Source organism: Heliangelus exortis, chromosome 21, assembly GCF_036169615.1.
Source record: "Heliangelus exortis chromosome 21, bHelExo1.hap1, whole genome shotgun sequence".
NCBI lineage: Eukaryota > Metazoa > Chordata > Aves > Apodiformes > Trochilidae > Heliangelus > Heliangelus exortis.
In genome coordinates, this window is record NC_092442.1 from 901,896 (window position 1) to 921,269 (window position 19,374).

General features: G+C 59.4%; 1 protein-coding gene across 3 annotated transcripts in view; it reads right to left on the reverse strand.

The window, feature by feature from the left end:
- Positions 1-217: 217 nt before the first annotated feature.
- Positions 218-19,374, reverse strand: part of HIP1 (huntingtin interacting protein 1) — a 47,384-nt gene continuing 28,227 nt past the window's right edge. For 2 of the 3 annotated variants that reach the window (XM_071765271.1, XM_071765270.1), the window contains exons 2-31: positions 18,415-18,478; positions 17,735-17,877; positions 17,282-17,338; positions 16,762-16,842; positions 14,708-14,784; positions 14,425-14,486; positions 12,775-12,915; positions 12,298-12,355; positions 8,668-8,743; positions 8,190-8,321; positions 7,465-7,562; positions 7,210-7,282; positions 6,718-6,901; positions 6,545-6,633; positions 6,348-6,464; positions 6,155-6,256; positions 5,184-5,378; positions 4,896-5,043; positions 4,669-4,755; positions 4,467-4,574; positions 4,141-4,277; positions 3,923-4,033; positions 3,753-3,811; positions 3,526-3,619; positions 3,045-3,145; positions 2,824-2,929; positions 2,319-2,442; positions 2,045-2,106; positions 1,403-1,514; positions 218-1,100 (exon numbers count right to left, since the gene is read on the reverse strand). In XM_071765271.1, coding sequence (XP_071621372.1) covers positions 1,090-1,100; positions 1,403-1,514; positions 2,045-2,106; positions 2,319-2,442; positions 2,824-2,929; positions 3,045-3,145; positions 3,526-3,619; positions 3,753-3,811; positions 3,923-4,033; positions 4,141-4,277; positions 4,467-4,574; positions 4,669-4,755; positions 4,896-5,043; positions 5,184-5,378; positions 6,155-6,256; positions 6,348-6,464; positions 6,545-6,633; positions 6,718-6,901; positions 7,210-7,282; positions 7,465-7,562; positions 8,190-8,321; positions 8,668-8,743; positions 12,298-12,355; positions 12,775-12,915; positions 14,425-14,486; positions 14,708-14,784; positions 16,762-16,842; positions 17,282-17,338; positions 17,735-17,877; positions 18,415-18,478 — 3,009 coding nt within the window. In that variant the 3' untranslated portion in view covers positions 218-1,089. Of the gene's footprint in view, positions 1,101-1,402; positions 1,515-2,044; positions 2,107-2,318; positions 2,443-2,823; positions 2,930-3,044; positions 3,146-3,525; positions 3,620-3,752; positions 3,812-3,922; positions 4,034-4,140; positions 4,278-4,466; positions 4,575-4,668; positions 4,756-4,895; positions 5,044-5,183; positions 5,379-6,154; positions 6,257-6,347; positions 6,465-6,544; positions 6,634-6,717; positions 6,902-7,209; positions 7,283-7,464; positions 7,563-8,189; positions 8,322-8,667; positions 8,744-12,297; positions 12,356-12,774; positions 12,916-14,424; positions 14,487-14,707; positions 14,785-16,761; positions 16,843-17,281; positions 17,339-17,734; positions 18,251-18,414; positions 18,479-19,374 lie in introns of those variants that run through there. The other variant, XM_071765269.1, reaches the window with a different exon arrangement.

Consider the following 19,374-nt stretch of genomic DNA (forward strand, 5'->3'; position numbering starts at 1 on the left):
TGAGCTGGGGGGTCAGGAGCTGGCAGACACCCCCTGCCCTCTGAGCCCCCCGCTCAAGGCACAAAGGTTCCTCGGCCAGTGCCAGCCTCATGGCAATGCTGGCACCAGTCCCCTGTGCACCAAAGAGGGTGGTCAGGACACCAGGATGGCACCAGCTCAGAGCGAGTGGGCACAGGGAACTGCTCACCCTGGCTTTGGGGTGCTGTTTTTTAGGCACCCCGGCTACCCCTCAAACCCTCTGTGCTGCTGCCCTAGAGCCAGCCCCTGTCCCCAGGAGCTGGTGGCTTGTGCGGTGGCACCAGGGTTGCCCCGACCTGCACCCAGCACCTTGTGGAGGGTTTATTGCTGGCATGAACACAGTGATCTGTTGGGACAGGGCAGCCCGGCTCCAGGGCAGGGGGGACATTCTGGGGACCTGGGATGGGGGCAGTCATGGCAGCATCCCTCCTACTGCCCACCCCACTCCCTCCTCGCTGCTGCTGACACCAGGATCTCACTGGCCAGGTTGTCCCATGGGAAGCCTCCTCCCCACCCTGCAGCAGACAAAGGCACTCGGTACCCCTGCTGAACAGGGGATCACACCTAGCACCAAGCCCAGCAGCACCCCAAAAGCTGGCTCACGACCCAGCAGCACCCCTGGGGCCCTTGACAGGCTCCTCTGCAGAGGCAGATGCTCATGCCAAGTCAGGGACCAAGTTAAGGCTGGAGAAGCAGCAAGAGGCAGAAAAGGCCCACACCGCTCTCACTCAGCCAGAGCTGGGCTCAAAGAGCTCCGAAAATCTGTGCAAAAACAAAACTAAAGGGTTAAAGACCCCCCTGGAGCCCCCCCCCAACCCCAAGCAGCTCTAATAAATACAGGTGCAGTTTGCAGCTGGCGATGTCTCACTCCAGCCCTGGGGTCTGGCCGGGCAGCTCTGGGTGCTCTGGCGCTGGAGGCGGCTCGTGGCAGGGGGGACAGGGAGGACATGTGCTTGGGGGGGAAGGGGGTGGCTTTTGCACCAGTTTCTTGTGGATCTTCCCAAAAGGCTGCACAGAGTTGGGCCCCAGCCCACTGCAGGGTGTTCCCTGTGGGCCGCTTCTCTGCCTGCGTTACTCTGCATCTGGAGCAGGGAGAGAGAGTGAGGGAATGTGCAGCAACATGGTGCCCCCCAGCACCCCCCTGGGGGATCATCCCCCCCCACCCTGGGATTTTTAACCCACAGGAGCCCAGCACCCTGCTCAGGGGCAATGTGGAGCCAGCAGGCTTTTGCCCAGATCAGGGCTTTGCCCACATGTCCCCCAGGCTCTGCTTGTGGATGCAGGAGCAAAACCCATGCCAGCTTGCTGCCTGGGGTGCAGGCAGGGGTTCCCCCCCATCCTGCCCCACTTCCTCCCGGCAGGAGCAGGACTGGGATCCACTCACCATCCTCCTCCCAGCCCTCTGCCACTCCTGCCAGCTCGTAGTGCTTCTTGCGCAGCTCCCCCAGCTTCTGCCTCTCCTTCTGCAGATGGTTTTCCAGCTCCAGCACCCGCACCTGAATGACACCATGCACACCATGGCCACCCTGCACCCTGGCACAGCACCTGGGACTCATGTGGGGCTGGGCACCCCCGGTATTGAGCCCAAAACACCACTGAAGGTGCTCTGTGAGTGCACCGTGAGTGCTCTGATGGCAACTGTTCCTGGGGAGGGCACAGAGCCTGTGCAGGCAGGTGAAACCAAGAGAGACCTGTGTGTGCACCCAGTTACAGGGAATTCCCTGGGGATTCTCCTTGCTGGGTCAAAGTGGGTGCTGTGGGGCAGCCCAGCAAGCACAGAGGGGCAAGGGGAGGTGATGGGCTGTTGCACCAGGTTGGGCACAGTGATGGGGAAGGCTCGAGGACCAACTACATTCCACTACTGGGCAAGTTGCCTTCACACCTTGGGCTTTCCCCAAGAGCTGGTGCTGCTTGAGGTCAGGCAGTGGGCAGGGTGCTCTCACCCACCTCCCTCCCAGCCCGAGCAGCCTCTTGTTAGCCCAAGCAAGGTACCAGTGGGTGCTTCCCAAAACGTGGGGAAACCTACCTGTGAGTCCATCTCCTGACGCTTGATCTGGGTGAGTGTCATGCTGGAGAAGTCCATGTTGTCTGTGGAGAAAGACACATCCAGTCACCCCTGGAGCTCCACTACCTACCTTAGACCCCCCCAGCAGCTCCCATTCTGGGTCTGCCACCACAGAATACGCAGGTGGCAGGAAAAGCTGCAGGCAGAGACCACTGGGACACAGACAACTGAAGATGGCCAGGGCAAAACCCAAAAGTTTCAGGGCAGGTCTGCACTCCTGCAGCCCTACACTTACCTTTGTCCTCCACCTGTGACTTGGCAGCCTTGGTGGAGGCCACCACACCAGCTGTGGCCTGGTTGACACCTCGGGAGGCTTGTTGGAGCTTGTAAAGGTTGGCGCTGTCTTTGTCTGCTTTCACCTGCCAGAGCAGTGAGGGGGGGTGTGTATGCTCCCCAGGCATGAAGACAACCAGCCCAATGTTCACAGTGACCACATGGTACCCCCAGGGTCACCCCAAAACCATGGCCAGGGGAGCAGCCTCGCTGGAGCATCTCCCAGAGCCGAGTGCAGGTGGAGGTGTGGGGGTGCTGCAGGCAGCAATGTGGGGGTGCTGGAGGCAGAGGTGTGGGGGTGCTGCAGGCAGCAGTGTGGGGGTGTTGCAGGCAGAGGTGTGGGGGTGTTGCAGGCAGAGGTGTGGGGGTGTTGCAGGCAGAGGTGTGGGGGTGTTGCAGGCATGTGGGGGTGCTGCAGGCAGCAATGTGTGGGTGCTGGAGGCAGCAGGGGGGACTCGGGCTCCTACCTTGGAGGCTGCCACCAGCTGAGCAGTGCTGGCAGCGATCTCCCGGGAACAGACCATCAGCTCCTCAAACGTCCCCTTGCCTTGCACCACCAGGTCAGCAGCGTCACTACGGGAAGGGCGCAGAGGGTCTGGAGCACCCTCCTGCCACCCCCCGTCCCCTCATCGTGGCAGCAGCAGGACCCTGCCATCCTCTCCCCTCCCCTGGTGAGGGTGGCACTTACACCATGACGGTGGCACCCCAGCCCACGGCCTTGGAGGCAGAGATGAGACCCTCAGTCCAGCGGGAATTCTTGGCGTAGAATTCCTTGGGGGATGCGGCACCCTGCCATCAGCAAAGGCACAGTCACACCTTGGGGACAGGGCTAGCAAATCCAAACTCCCATACTTGGGGAAATGGAGTAGGTCAAGCTTTCATTTAGGATGTGCACAGGAGCTGAGGGACACACCGAACCCAGGGGGTCACGGTGTCCCTTATGTGAGGAGGGAGGTCAGGGACCTCTGTGACACCCTGGGGACTGCAGCCAAAGGGAGACCCTGGGGCTGGGACAGGAGCTCCTGGCAGCCAGTGTGGGGCCAAGGCTCAGAGCAGCATGTCCCCAGGGAGTGCATGGTGAACTCTGGCTGGCCATCTGCCTCACACATCCCTGCCTGCACCCCTGCCTCACTCACACACCCCTGTCTCTGCCCCTGACCCCAGCTCACCCGTCCACTCTCCACAATCTCCCTCTGGAGGTCCTTGGAGGCCAGGACCAGGACGTGGATGGCCTGCATGAGACCAGTGCAAGAGCCCAGGATCCTGTGGGACAAACTCCACTGAGACCCACCTGTGGGGCAGAGGGACCCCAGAGCTGTGGGGCAGCAGCTCTGCCTGCAGCTCCAGGTCCCATCCTGCCTGCCTGGCTCTCTCCAGTGCTCTGGCCACTGCTCACCTCTCATTCACTTCCAGTTTCACCCCGGTGTCACCAGCCCGTGCCTTGCTCAGCATCTCCTGGAGGGGGAAGAGGCCAGGCTGAGCTCTGTGCACCATCCCAGCCTTGTGCCCGTGGTCCTGGCAGGCCCAGGTGCCCAGGGGTGCCTCATGGCAGGCGGTGACCCTCACCTCGATGCGGGCAGACGCTGTTTCGATGGCTGCTGCTGTGGCTGCCATCTCCTTGTCCACCAGGTCACCCAGCTCCTCCTGCTTGACATCCAGCCCTCTGGGCCGCAGCTCCTGGGGACAGGACGGGATCAAAGGGACCATCCAGGGATGTCACAGCCCCTCTGGCAGTGTGTGCCACAGCCTGACCCTGTCCTGCCAAGCCCTCCCGGGTCACCCACCTCCCCGATAGCGCTGATCCGGCCCAGGCAGGCGGTCACCAGGCTGCAGTCAGCAACTTTCACTGTACCCGGGTCCTGCAGGGCACTGAGGTAGCTCACGGCTTCGTTGCCACACTGCCTGCACACCTCCAGCAGACCTGTACGGGCACCGTGACAGGATGAGGGACAGAGACCCCCAGCCCCTGCCCCCCATGATCCTGCCCACTACCCACTCCAGAATCTTGCCCACCTCAGCATCCTACTTTCCCCAGTACCCTGCTCACCCCCACCCCTGCTGCCGTTGCCTCTGTCCACCCCAGCCCCTGCCCCCCTCTGGCAGCACTCACGGTCTGCAGGCTCCATGGGGGCCATGTGGGAGGTCGCGCTGCCCTGCAGGAGCGTGTCACTGACCAGGTGGGCAAAGAGGGCCAGGCAGGGCAGCAAGGAGCCCACGGCTGCGGGCAGAACAGGAACACACCTCAGCCCCACGCTGCTGCCCACCAGCACCCGAGCTGCCCCTTGGCCCTGCCCGGGGCTGCTGGCTCTCACCTGCACCGTTGCAAAGGTATTTGCTGTGTGCATCCCGCAGCCGCTCCAAGCACTCGGAAGCCGCCAGCGTCCGGGACAGGAGGCAATCTGTGAGCAGACAGCAGGCAGGGCTCAAACATGAGCGTGGCCGCATGTGGCACGGCTGCTCTGCACTGCCAGCACAGCCCAGCGCACAGTGGGGCCGGGTTTGGGGTAATGCCAGGTTTGGCAAATCCCAAGGAACCCACCGGCCGAGCCGGTGCAGCCGATGTGAGCGGGATCCTCCATGTGAGTGAGGGCGTCCTGCACCATGCGCTGGGCCTCCCGTGCCGTGCCCTGCAGCAGGGCAAACTGCTCCGTGGCCTGGCGCTGCTCCAGCTCCTGCTCTCTGCTCTCCTGCAGTGCCAGAGGGGGTGTCACAGCCCTGCTGAGCCGATGGGAATCACACCCCAAAACCACGGCTGCCCCCAGCCCAGCCGAACCCCAGCAGCTTGGAGGGATGCTGGGTGCCCTGTGCCAGCAGTGCCCCGGGGTACCTTGTTTCTCAGCTGGGTCTGCAAAGTCTCCAGCTCCCTCCTGCTGCTCTCCTGCTCCTGGCTGAGCGTATCCCGCAGCTGCTGCAGCTCAGCCCGCAGAGCTGCCATCTCCTCCCCGTGCCGCTCCGCTGCCTGCCTCAGCTTCTCTCTCTCCTGCTCCAGGCTGGCGATCTGGGTGCTCTGCTTTGCTCCTGCCTGGGTGGCCATGAAACAGCAGTTGGGGCTGTGCTGAGGGCAAACCCTCCAGGCTGGGGGATGTGTTCATGGTCCAGGCTGTGGCCACCCTGACTGTCCCTGATGGGTGTGTTGCAGCACTGCATCACCCAGCTGCACCCCTGCAGCACTGATGGCCTCACCCGGGGCTGGCCAAGGCTCCTTGGGAAGACTTTTGCTTTTATCAGTGGAAATTCACTTTTATCATGACAGTCAGCACCCTGATGGAGGAGTGCTGGGTGCTGGCTGCCTGCACTGGAGCCAGCTCTGCCCCATCCCTGTCCTGCTGCAGCATGCCTGTCTACCCTGGGGATGGGCAGCTCCAGTTTTCTGCTACTTTTTGCCGTCTACAATGATCCTGGAAAGCCCTGCTGTCCTCCATGGCCTTACAGGCATGAAATACCCTCTGGCAGGGCAGCAGTCCTATGCAAAGGATGGCAGTGTGATGGCACACTGCCTACACAGGTTCTACAGCTGACAGAGCCACCCTGCCAGACCCTGCTCCTGCAGAAATCTGATGATCCCTGCTCCCCACTCTTGCACCCAGAAGCCTTAAACCCCACAGTGCAATCATTAAACCCTTTTAGATGTGGGGAAGAAGACCACAAGGAGTTATCTCTCAGGCTACCTCTCTCCTGCCAGGGGTGGGTCATGACTTCTGGACAGGTACCAGCTCACTAAAGGCCTGCAAAGGCAGCAGACCCCCCCCGGGGCCCAGGCTGATGGTGGGGTTGATGGGGCCACCCACAGGCTCTCACCTGAGTGCTGGACTCCAGTGTGCCCTGAAGGACCTGCAGCTCCTGTCTGCTGGCTGCCAGCTCCCGCTTCAGTGTGTCCAGCACCTCTGCCTGCTCCTGGGACTGCAGGCAAGATGAGAGGTTGGTTGCTGACCCCAGAGCCTCATGGGGAAGCCCATACCCACTCCTGCCACGTCCCCACATCCCTACTCACCTTCCTCTGTGCCTGCTCACTCACTCGCTGGAAGGAATCCTCCAGCTCCTTCTTCTCCCGCTCCACGTCCCCTTGGGCCTGCCTGGCCACTGTCACCTGCTTGGTCACCTCTGCATTCTGTTGACAGCAGAGAAGGAGCTGAGCAGTCCCTGCCGTCAGGGTGTCAGGATGCTGGAGGGGTGTTTCTGGGAGCCCACCTTCCGCAGCAGGTCAGCATGGTTCTGCACCAGCTCGCTGTACTTCTCCTTCAGCTTGCTGTACCGCTGCTCGTTGGCCTGCGCCCGCCCTGCCATGCACAGAGACACCAAAGTGATCCCCAGCCCAGGGCTCAGCATCACCCCAAGGCAGGTGCCCGCTCTCCCCTGCTCACTCTCAATCTCTGTCAGGCTCCTCTGTGCCTTCTCAGTGTCCTCTCGCTGCTTCTTCAGCTCCTCCAGCTCAGCCCGCAGGAACTCGCTCTCATCCTGTGCCTGCTGCTTCAGGTGCTGCTGCTCAGCCAGCTCAGCCTCCAGCTCACTGCTGCGGCCCCGCAGCTGCACGGTGGCCCTGCCACTCTGCAGGGACAGCAGGCAGCAGCTCCTGGGGCTGTCAGACACCTGCCAGCACCACCCGGTACCGTCCAGGCACCACCCTGTGGGTTGCATCCTGCAGAGCCCCACATGCAGCAGGGGGAACCACTGAAGGTGCTGGGCAGTGGGGTTGGGTCTGGCCCGCCCAGCTGGGATGTGTCCCCCACCCTGGCACACCTGGGGGCCCCCCACACGGGCAGGGACACTGTCACTCCTAATGTGAGCCACCAAGGACTCATTCTGCCCCTGGAGTGCCACGGGGGTGCCCGCTGCACCCAATGGGGGTCACCCACCTCAGCCTTGAAGTTCTCCATCTCCTCCTTCAGGGCTGTGATCTCCCCATAAAGCTGCTCGATTAACCTGTCCCTGGGAAGGAGACACACCAGGAACATTCTCAGTGCCACTGGTGCCATGGAGACACATCCTGAGGGGGAGGCAGCCCCCGAGCCCCCACGGCTGCTGTGACACAGCAAGCTGGCAGTGCCATGCCAGGAGAGAGCTCCAGGTCTGATCCCAGCTGCCTCTGCAGCATCCCTGGAACTGCTCACTTGTCATCCTTCTTCATCCCATTCTGGCTGTTGAAGTTGAAGGGATCGGTGCTGAAGGAGCTGCCGAAGATGTCATCAAACTTATTGTCAAAGAGGCTCTGCAGGAAGAGCAGCACAGGCCTGGAGTGAGCCCAGCACAGCCCAGAAGCCCTCATCTCCATGTCCCCTCTCTGTCCCTGCCAAGCCAGAGCTGACACTGCCAGGCCTCCTGCCTGCTCCTGCTGCCTGGACACCAGGGCTGGATCCCACCCCCTGCTCCCAGGGCACTGAATGGATTGAACACCTTGAACATGGAGCATCTCTGGGCTGTCCCCACCTAACTCTCAGGGGAGGGAAGATCCCTCAAGCAAAGTCATGCTCCTTCCCTTCCCTCTGCCTCAGCACCTGAGGACAACCCTTGGTGGAGCAGGGCATGAAGACAAAGTAAGCAGGCAGAGTGGAGGGGTGATGCTGGGAAGCCAAACATCATCACTGGAGGGCACCAAACCACCAGGAGAAGCGTGGTGAGATGAATTCAGCCCGGCTCAGACCTAGCAGCACCAACACAGGACACCCAGCACCCACAGAGCCCCCTGCAGTGGTGTTCCCCAGTACAGAATGCTGTCCCCACTGTTTCAGCACCCAGCATGGCACCATTTTAGAGAAAAAAATTGGTTTTGGAGCCAAAGGGCACCTGCTATCCCCTCCACAACCCGAGGGGCAGGGGCAGGGCTGTGGAAGCTCACCTGTGAGGCTGTGTCCATCTCCACCAGGTCCATGATGGGCTCACTGTCAGGGGAGGATGCCTCAGCAGGGATGACCACCACGGGGCTGATGTGCTCTGACAGCGCCGAGGCACGCAGGAAATTGGGAGGGTTCTGGGGAGGGAGAGGAGCATGGCTGGGGCAGGGGCAGGACAAGCACTGCCACAGGACTTGGGGTATGCTTGGTCCAAATCCTGCCCCCACACTGAGCTGGTTGTGACCAGACCCTTGGGAATGGAGCCAGGACCCCCAGGGATGGAGCCCACAAAGGTCTGAGGGTCAGTGAGAGGAGATCCCAGCCCCATCCCACAGGATCCTGCCCAGGGAAGGAGGCAAAGATGAGCCTCACGTTGCCATCAGCCCTGGGAAGCAGGTCATGGTGGAAGGCAGTAATTTTTGGTCCCTCTCAGTGCCACTGGCCTTGTTGCTGTTCCTGGCCATGGGGATCACAGGGTCTCACCTCTGGCAGCTGCGGGATCTGAATCAGGCGCTTGAAGTACTGGAGGTTGCTGGAGCGGTAGAAGAGATCCTTGAGCCTGCAAGGAGCAGGGAACACTCAGGGATGGCTCTTGGCCAACCCAGACACCCCACCCCACATGTGGGGAGCTTCAACCCCTTGCCTGGCTTCACGAGGGTGTGATCAGGCCACCACCCTGTGTCAGAGAGGACCATTGTGTGTGTTGTCACCAAACCCAGGATGGTTCTGGGAAAACCCCATCACCAGCCTCCCACCTCCAGCAAAGTCTGACTGCTGGAGGCTTTCTCCCATAAACCCAGGACCTGATGAGCAGAGAGAAAGACCTGAAATTTGAGTGACCAACTCTAGTGGGAGGTGTCTCTGCCCCGTTGGACTAGCTGACCTTCCAAGGTCCTTTCCAACCCAACCCACTCAGTGGGCCTATGAAACCATTAAACACAGCAGAAAAGCTGCACTGGGTGGCACAGAGGTACAACCCCCTCTGTGCTGTCCTCACCATGGCCAAAGCTGGAAGGGACATCGAAGAATCATAGAATCACAGAATTCTGATTCCAACCCTATGGCTGGGCTGGAAGGGACCTCAGAGCTCATCAAGTCCAACCCTTGATCCACTCCCCCCGTGGTTCCCAGCCCATGGCACTGAGTGCCACATCCAGGCTCTTTTGAAATATCTCCAGGGATGGAGAATCCACCCCTTCCCTGGGCAGCCCATTCCAATGGCTGATCACCCTCTCCCTAAAGAAATTCTTTCTAATGTCCAACCTAAACCTCCCCTGGCACAACTTGAGACCTCTTGTGCCCTCTTGTCTTGCTGAGAGTTGCCTGGGAAAAGAGCCCAACCCCCCCCTGGCTCCAACCTCCTTTCATTTCACATCAGCATTGCTCCCACTGCAGCCCCAGACATCAGTGGGCCACATCTGCATCACCACCCTTAGCTTCTGGCAGGAGCAGGGCTGCCTCCCTCCAGGATTTCCAGAGTTTGGGAGCAGTGGCACTGCCCAGCTGTGCCTGTCCTTGCTCCCCTCCTCCCAGCCACCCTGGCACCCGTGTGGGTATCTCAGCACTGGCAATACCTACCCCCAGCTCCCTGCCCTGGGTGGTCAGAGCCCACACACAGCCCTGCTGTCTGCTGACATCCACGCCTGGTGTTTTACCCACAGGCACTGCTTTACAGTTTGTGATCTTGAACTGAGCTGTCCCTTGGTGCCCTAACATCCTCCCAGTGGGATTCTCATTTCAGCTACCCCAATAACCATGCACCACAAATAACCAGAGACCACAGCACTGCACTGCCTGCTCTTTTTTCATCCTGGGTGACTGGTACCAGCCCCATCACTGGGGGGGCTGCTACAAAACCCAACCATTTGCCTCTTCTTTGAGCAGGGGAGACCCTCCCACCAGAACCATGGCCTCACAGATTGATTTTGGTTGGAAGGGACCTTAAAGCTCATCCAGTCCCAATCCCTGCCATGGTCAGGGACACCTCCCACAGCCCAGGGTGCTCCAAGCCCCATCCAACCTTCAACAATGCCTGGGATGGGGCAGCCACAGCTTCTCTGGAAAACCTGGGCCAGGGTTTCACAGAATCAGTGAATAGTTGTGGATGTTGGATGGGACCTCTGAGACCATTGAGTCCAACCATACACATGCAACAAGCAAAAAAATAAACCTGTATAATCTTGGCCACAGGAGCATGCCCTGAATTCACCACCCCCATGGTAAAATATTTCTTCTTATCTCCAGCCTAACCCAACCTTCATTCAGTTTAAACCAGTGTCCCTTGCCCTGTCACTGCAGGCACTGCTCAAAAGTCTCTCTCCCTCTGTAAGTGCTGAGCAGCCACAGGAAGGTGTCCCAGGAGCCTTCTCTCCTCCAGGCTGCACAACCCCAACTCTCTCAGCCTTTCTCCAGAGCAGCCCTGGTGTCCCAGCCCTGAAACCATTTTGGTGCCTCCTCTGCACCTCTCTACCAGGTCCCTGTGTGTGCTGGGGACCCCTGAGCTGGGGGCAGTGCCCCAGGGGGGGTGAGGAGAGTGGAGCAGAGGGGGAGCATCCCCTCCCTTGGCCTGCTGGCCACGCTGCTGGGGGGCAGCCCAGGAGACACTTGGCTTTCTGGGCTGCCAGCCCACAGTGACACCTGGTGTCCCATTATCACACACACAGGCCTTATCCACAGGGTGCTCCCCATCCATCCATCCATCCCTCCATCCCTCCATCCCCCAGTCCATGCTGACCCTGGTGCAGGACGTTGCACTTGGCCTGGCTGAATTTTAAGAACTTCTCAAGGACCAGTGGATCCTTGAGACCAGTGAGGGACAAGCTCCAGCCTGTCCAGGTCCCTCTGGATGCCACCCCTTCCTTCCAGTGCATCCACTGCACCACTTAGTCCAGTGTCATCTGCATTTCTCATGGTAGTTCCTTTTTTTATCAGAACTTCAGGAAATAAAAGTGTTCACTCCCACTGTGTCACCTTGCAGCAGCTCAGGGCTTCCCATGGACCCAACACCCACCCCATCCCAGGCTCTTTTGTGTGAAGACCCTATCCCATTCCTCACTCCCTGGGGTGCCAAGTGCTGGGATAGCCCCTCCACTGCCTCCCTTCACTCTGCAGCCCTTTTTATCAACCAGCACCATGAGACCCCTCAGTCCCTGGGCACTGGCAATGGTTCAGCAGCACCAAAGCCACCCTCGTGGCCAAGGCTGGGTCACTGGGTGCTCATGCCTTGGGTTCTGCCTCTCTCCTCTTGTACCTTTTATGCACTGATTTAAAAATCTCCCTTTATTGATATCTCCATTTGGGACAGACACTGGTGCCACAGCCTGTACCCCCTCCTTTTCTGTGTATCCACAGGGATGAATTTTCCCATCCAAAAGCCACCTCTGCTCCACTGCACCAGTTCTGGCACCCAAGCCTCTGTATGGACCACTCCTCTGCTCTGCAGCACCTGAAGATTTCATCCTTTGGCAGCCCCTTTTGATAGGCTCCCTTGGGTTTGTTTGAAATTCAACAGGACTGGGAGGAAAATTCCTTTTCCCTGTTCTCTAGTGCCAGGGCAGACCAGTCCCCCCAGGGCCTGCAGCAGCTCCAATCACCTCCATCTGCTCTTCCCATGCTCCTGCCAACACATCCCTCCCCCAGACAAGCTGACAATCCCACAGCAAGCAGAAAACACCAGGGAGGGTGCTGAGCACCCTGCTCACTGAACACCCATCCCAGGGTGTCCCCTGGGTGTCCCCACTGGCAACACCCACTGCTTCTCAGCCCACGCCCAGCCTTTCATCTCAGCACATAAGCTGCAAATTGCACTTAAAACAGCAATTAATGGGCTTTTCAATCATTGGATGTGCCCTCAGCAGCTGAACATCTTGTTAGAATTAATAATGCCATTATCTGGTAATTCCAGAGCTGTGGATTAGCCAAGCAGTGCTTGTCCTGCAGGGAGCCCCAGGGAAGCTACTGCAGGATGGATTTCAGAGCCTCAAGCCAGATGAACTCCTGTCCTCCCTCTGTCTCCATCACTTGGCTGCTGAGCTCAGCACAGGGGCTCCAGCATCACCCCGGGCTCACTCCTGGAGCGTGGCCAGCAGTGGGATCCTGGGGATGGGCACTTACTTTCTGAACTGTTCCAGGAAGCGATCCCGGTGGCCCTGCAGTGTATCCGCTGGCAGACCTGGAAGAAGCAGTGTGCAGAAATGTCCCCAGGTGTCCCCCAGGAGTCCCCAGGCTGGGGAGGAGCACAGAGCAGGGGACAACCCATCGGCTCAGCCACCCGGGGACGGATCTTTCCCACCCTCCTCCCAGGCTGTGAATACTCCAGGCTTAGCATCCCACTGCCAGAGGGGATCATGGACTCCCTGGACTCCCCCAGCTCCTGGTGGTCACTGTCCCCATGGCCCAGGGGCAGGGCAAGCTCCTGGGACAGCTTGTTCCCCCAGCACTTGCACCTCCTTGTTGCTTGCCCTGGCAACTCCCTTAACACCCCAAAAACGTCTGGGAAGGAGATGGGAGAACAAATGGCCCAGATTGATGATCCCCAGTGTCCCCTCCATGTCCCCCCCATCCCGGGGTGCTGGTGCTGGGCACACTCACAGGAGTGGAGCTTGAAAAGCAGCTTGACAGTGTAGTCGTAGAGGTGGCTGGAGTCCAGGATGACCTGGATGAGGGGGGCCAGGCGGCACTGCCCCGCGGCTGTCACCGACACCGAGCGGGACATGTCCAGGGAACTGAACACTGCAGGGAAGGAGCAGAGGGACAGGCTCCAGCAGTGCCACAGTGTGCTGGGCACAGCCACAAGTGTCACCCAGAGCAAGAGTCTGCTGTGTGATACGGCTGTTAAAAAGCCAAACCAGAGAAACATTTTGATTTGAAAGATTTTAAAGAGCAAGTCCAACCACCAACCCATCCCTGCCCAGCCCACCCCCGCCCCATGTCCCTCATCCCCACATCTCCAGGGCTCTGAAACCCCTCCAGGGATGATGGGGACTCCAGCCCTGCCCTGGGCAGCCTGGGACAGGCCCTGACAACCCTTTCCAGGGAGAAATTCTTCCCCAGCTCCAACCTAAACCTCCCCTGGCACAACTTGAGTTGTGCCAAAAGTTCCTCTTCTCCCATCCCTTGTTCCTTGGGAGCAGAGCCCGACCCCCCCTGGCTCCAACCTCCTCTCAGGGGGTTGCAGAGAGCCAGAAGGTCTCCCCTCAGCCTCCTCTGCTCCAACACCCCCAGGGCCCTCAGCTGCTCCTGGGCAGACTTGTGCTCCAGACCCTTCCCCAGCTCCATTCCCTTCTCTGGACACACTCCAACCCCTCAATGTCCTTCTGGTTGTGAGGGGCCCAGAACTGACCCCAGGACTGGAGCTGCAGCCTCAGCAGTGCCCAGCACAGGGGGATGATCCCTGCCCTGCTCCTGCTGCCCACACCAGGGCTGGTACCAGCCAGGGTGATGGTGGCCACCTTGGCCACCTGGGCACATGCTGGCTCATATTTAGCTGCTGTCAGCCAACATCCCCAGGTCCATTTCCTCCAGGCAGTTTCCAGCCACTCTGCCCTCCATTCAGCAGCTCCCCTCAGATGGGCAGAGCACCAGAGCTCCTGGCATTGCTGGGCTCTGGGTCCGCACTGCACAGAGGAGTCCCCAGCACTGTCCCCATCTTGCTGTGCCCCTGTGTGGCCACCAGGCCAGGGTGCTGCTCCTTACACCGAAACACAGCCCTGCCCTGCTGCACCCACAGCCTGGCACCCGTGGCAGATGAAGGCTTCCCCTGAACCTGATGCTGCACAGGGAGGGGTGTCATAGTCCTGAGGGTTGGGACCAGCTTGTCTTTACCCCCCTCCTTACCTGGGGGAGGGCAGGAGGAATGCAGGGTGCCCCCCTGCTTCCCCCAGCTTCCATGGCAGCTTATGACCACCACTAATAAAAATGAAAACCTGGCACAAGCCCACAGGTGAGACAGAAGAATTCCAGCCTAGGAAAATTCCAGGAGGGGGAAAGCCCTGTGTCTGGGTGGTGGAAGAGATGGATGTGGTGGGGAGCAAGGGGATGGATGATGTGGGGAGCCCCACAGCTGTGCCATGAGGCAGCACAGGCACACAGGGATGTCAGTTACTAATGATTTGGATAAAGTGCCCAAAAAAAGAAAAGAGATGATCCACAATGCCCATACTTTCCAGAACCTGCCCCCAGTGCAGTCCAGCCCCAACAGACCCCCCTGCCCACCCTCTGCCAGGGCCGTGGGGACCTCACCTGTCTGGAAGAGGTTCAGCTCACACTCCAGGTAGTCAAACATCTCCACTGTCATCTGGAAACTAGGAGAAAGGGTGGATGGTTGGGGATCATCACCTGTGTGCCTCAGCCTCTGCCCACTGCCACCCCAGAGAGAGGAGCAGGGGCTGCAGTGTGGATGCACCAGCCCTGGGGGGTCCTGTCCCTAGCCTGGCTGTGTGATGCTCAGGGGGGGCAGCTCTGTGGCACCACCCTGCCCAAACCCACCCTCCTCCTCCCTCACCCCCACCCCACTCCCACTCACAAGTTGTTGACATCGTTCTCCCCTGCCTCGTCGAGCTGCCGGTCGGACATCTGGAGGTTGCCGGGAAAGCGGGGATTCTGCAGCAGGAAACAGGAGTTGGGAAAGGGGTTTGGATGATCTTCTGCTCTGGGAGCACTGGGGTTGCTGATCCTGCTGGTGGCTTTGGCACAAGTGACTGGGATGGCTCTTGGAATGGTGGGGAGGGGGAGCTGACAAACTCTGCTGAGCCCCAGGTGACCTCAGCACCCCCAAGCCAGGGGGTCTGCATTTTACCCAGCCAGAAAAGCTGATTCTCCCTGGGCTCAGAAACCTGCAGAGGGAGGAGATGCTGCCACCAGCTCAGGCACAGCATCACTGAGAGAGGAAGGGGAAATAGCTGCTCAGGGGAGGCAAAGCCTCCTCATGCTGCACTGGCCCTTTGGGGAAGGTCACAGCACAGCTCCAAACAGAGCTGGGAGATGGGTTTGGGAAACACCTTTGGAAAGGCAGAACATGCAGTGGAGACCAAACCACAGCCAGTTGTTACTGTGAAGATGAGGATGCCCAGAGCCACACACGGACAGGTTTGTGTCCAAGCCCACCATGACTTTCCATCCTGCCCCTAGCAGGCCCAGGGTTTTAACACCAGATTTTATTTTATTCTACATGAAAGCAGCTGCCTCACTAACAAGCTCCAGCGATGGAGCAAGGGAGCAGCACTCATATCAACTGCAGCCAGCACAGCATGGGTGGAGCAGCCCCAGAGCATCATCTCCCAAGGCCAGCCCAAAGGGACAAGCCCAGCACTGCTGCTCCAGAGGCTGGGAACAAGCTCCTGATGATGGGGAAAAGATCCCCTCTGCCACAGTCCCCTGGATGCTGCCCCAAGAGCCCAATGGGGGGAGAGACAAAATGATTTTGGTGATTGACACTGATGATTTCAAGCTGGGGACAGAACTAGGTGGGACAGATGGGAGACTGTGGTGACTCTGTCCAGGACTGACCCCACAGAATGCTGTGTGTAGTGATGGCACCAACAGGGCAGGCACTGGAGGGCAGAAGCCCTGGGAACACCAAGGCTGTTGGGGACCAAGACGTTTGTCCTCATTTCCCTGATAAATCTAAGGTGAGATTTATGGTCTGGGTGTTCCTAGAGAAACCTTAATCCTGGGACTGTGTAGAATTCTGCTACAGAACGAAGCTGTGCAGGCTCAGTGGTGCTCAGATTAAGTTCATCATTAGTTCCCCATTGGCTGAATTTCCAAGCTGAAGTTCCAAGTTGCTACCACCCCACTTTTCCTGCTTATATCAGAACCATAGTTTAGGAAGCACTGGAGTAAGTTCCTTACATCCAAACTTCGGTCCCAAGCAAAGGGAGGTTTCTACAGACAAGAGATATATTGAGTTTCTCCCTTGCTGACCATGGCAAATAACCCTCCATGCACCCCACCAGCCCAAATCCCAAACATCCCTCCTCACATTTGTGGTTTTATAGAAGAGCCAGGCCCTGCTGCAGGGCTTCCCAGAGCATCTACACCTTGGTGCTGGGCTCTGCCCTGCCTGGGCTGGCTTTAACCCTTTAACCCTTGCAGATCTTGCCAGGGCAGCACTGGGGATGGGCAGGAGCTGCTCCTATGGTGTGGCACAATATGGCACAGCACCCACAAACCCTCCTGACTCCAGAACCCTCTTCCACCTTTGCCCAGCTATAGTACCTGGGAGGGGACATGCACCCCAAAGCTGGGGGGCTCTTACTGCTTTTTGTAGCCTCTCAACTCCCAGCCCAGGTGCCCCCAAGAAGCCCTGATTCACCACAAAACTGCCCGTCCCTGAAGTGTTGGTCCTTAGGCCACTTTTTATCCAGGCCTAAGATAGATCCTGGAAGCCCAGAACATGTTTCATGGAATGGCCAAGATGGAGGAAAAGACCCTTGGGGGTGACAGCACTGGGAAGGGTCTGCCAGCCCCTCCCCTGAACCATAATGTTGTCACTGCTTTTGCCCCAGCACTCCAACACCCACCCCTCATTGTGCCCATGGGGCACACGGGACAGGATGGGGACAGGATGACACTCACCTTGGTGTGAAACTCCATCTTCGTTCTCAGGAGTTTGAGGTAGATGCTGCAGAGCTGTCCATAGCCCTCACTCAGGTGGCCCTGGAGACACCAAAAAGCTGCTGCAACCTGGGGCAGGCTGTAAAAAAACCCTTCTCCCCTTGCAGCATGAGCAGCTCCCCCTTATCTCCCCCAAATCCTTGCCAACACATGGGGCTGCAGCCTGGCTTCAAGCAAACGTGCCAAAATCATATGGTCAAGACCTTCTCATCATCTCCTCTGCAGGTTTCAATGCTGTGTTTGACAGCCAGTGCCAGGTTTTGTGGGGGTTTTGCCATAAAATAGGAAAAAGGCATTTGATCTTGGTGGAAGGAGGTATTGAACACAACCAGCAAAGCCAGTCCAGGGAGGTCACAGCAGCCACAAATCAGAACCTGGTTCCTCCTGGGTGAGACCAGGGCTCGAGCCCCCGAGTCTCACTGGGGTGCCAGGGACATCTGGGGTGTCCCCACTGCAGTGCCTGGGGGTGTCAGCCACTCACCCACATCCTGCTCATGTCAGTCAGCTCGTTCTTGTATCTCATGGAGTCTTTCAGGACCTGGAAGAATGAACAGGAGAATGAGCACGAGCAGGCAGCATGGGCAGCAGGCAGAGCACCCTGGAAAGGCATGGAGCCAGCAACTGGGGTAAGGAATGGGAGGTCTGGGTGCATTCCTGAGCCTGCAGCCTGCCAGTGGTGCCACTGCCAACAGCCCTAGAGTGCCTCAGTTTCCCCATCTGCACAAAGGGGCAGGAGAATTCTTTGCTGATGGCTCCTGCACCAAACCCAACACCTGGTGCTGTGACACTGGGGCTGTAGTGAGGGGGCTGTGGGCAGAGCAGGGGGGTCCCCACCCAGCACTGACCCCCATGCACGGACCCACCAGCAACCCCACCACCCTACACAGCCCCACGGGGAAAGGGTTTGGCCCTGAGGTGGGTGCTGGGGACTCACGTTGGAGTGGCCATCCCGGAGGAGTTTGTGGAAGACGTGGCAGAACTTCCAGCAGAGCACGGCGTTGCCTGACAGCGGCAGGCGGTTCACCACTGACCAGAAGGTCTGAGCCCCCTTCTCGTGGTGTGTGCCCAGGATGCATGGTGGAAGGTGGTCAAGGAAAGGCTCTGCTCCCCTCAGCAGCCTGCCCAGAGCCAGCTGGTACCCCCAACCCCCCCCCAGGACACTGTGGGGGCTGAGAAGCTGCCAAGCCCACACTGTCCCCAAGGGTGGCACGTGCTGTCCCCTCTCCTCCAGCCTCACACTGCTGCCCCGGGAGCAGCTCAGCCCTGGGGCTCTGCCTCTGCCCTGCAGGGTGCTGGGATGTGCTGTGACACACACTTTTGGGGACTGAGCACCCTGTCCCCAGCAGACACCCTGCTGCAGTGCCCACAGTTGGCAGCACACAGCCTGGCAGCCACGGACACAGAGAGGCCACAGCAACAGGAGCTGGGATGCCATTCCATGGCAGAAAACCCTGGATCATCATTGAGAGCCCCCCAAGACCCCATCCAGCCCCCTCAGCATCCCAGTGGCCAGCTCATGGCACTGGCCCAGCACCTCTCCCCACGTGCCACCGTGCCTCTGCTCCCTCTCCAGGCCCCGCTCCCATGTCCCGTGGCCAACTTTGGGAAGGATATTTCTGGCATGTTTCTCCTTGACAGCCACTTCCTGGGCATTAATGGCCTTATTGATGCTGACAGTCTGCAAAAGAGAAGCGGGGAGGGGGGTGAGATGGGAAGGGTGCACACTGTCCCCCTGGTCCCCCCCTCACCCGCCGAGAGCCCCCCGGCTCCACCAGCACCTGCTGGGCTCTGGGTCTCATCCAAGCCCCCAGCCCCTGCTCGTGCCAGCTGGATGCTGCCCGCTGCCGGATGCCTCTCTGGGATGTGGTTGGCATCCGCCAGGTTCAGCTGCTGCCAGGACTCACTTATTCAGCATAATAACGAAGCAATTAAAGCAGCGACAACAAAGGACCCTCTCCTGCCCTCAGGGTGCTGGGATGGGAAGAGAGAAGGCGATTCCCTCCTCTGCCCTTGGATCACAGGCAACAGCCACTGACTGGTTCCTGCTCTGCTTTTGGGGCAGGCTGAGTGGAGAGGGTGTTTTGGGGGGTGCAGAAATCTGGCAGGAGGACAGCAAGACCCCCCCAAGAGCAAGGCTGGGGCTGCCTGTGCTGTCTGGCAGCAAAAGGACACAGCCCCAGCTGCAGTATTAGAGGGGCAGGAGATGGACCTGCTGCAGGCAGTGTGGGCAAGGCAGCTGGACCCCACTGTCACAGCACCACGGGGTCCCACTGCTCAGAGTCCCCCAGCTGCTGGCAGGCAGCTCTCCCCAGCACATCCCTGCTCTGCTCCACCAGGAAAGGCAGAACCTTCTCCCCAGGTGTTCTGCACGTTGGGACCTGAGGAGTGCAGGCAGAGCCAGAGCTCCCACTTGGCCTCTGGAGCAGCAGCTGCTGGAAGGATTTGCTGGGCATGATTTCTGCCCTGCCCCATTTCTGCCCCCCTGGGGAGCTGGGCCAGGACACTGGGGCTCATCCTATGTGGCAGTGGGGATGCCAGTGTGGAAACACCCTGAGCTCAAGCTCCAGTGGAGCT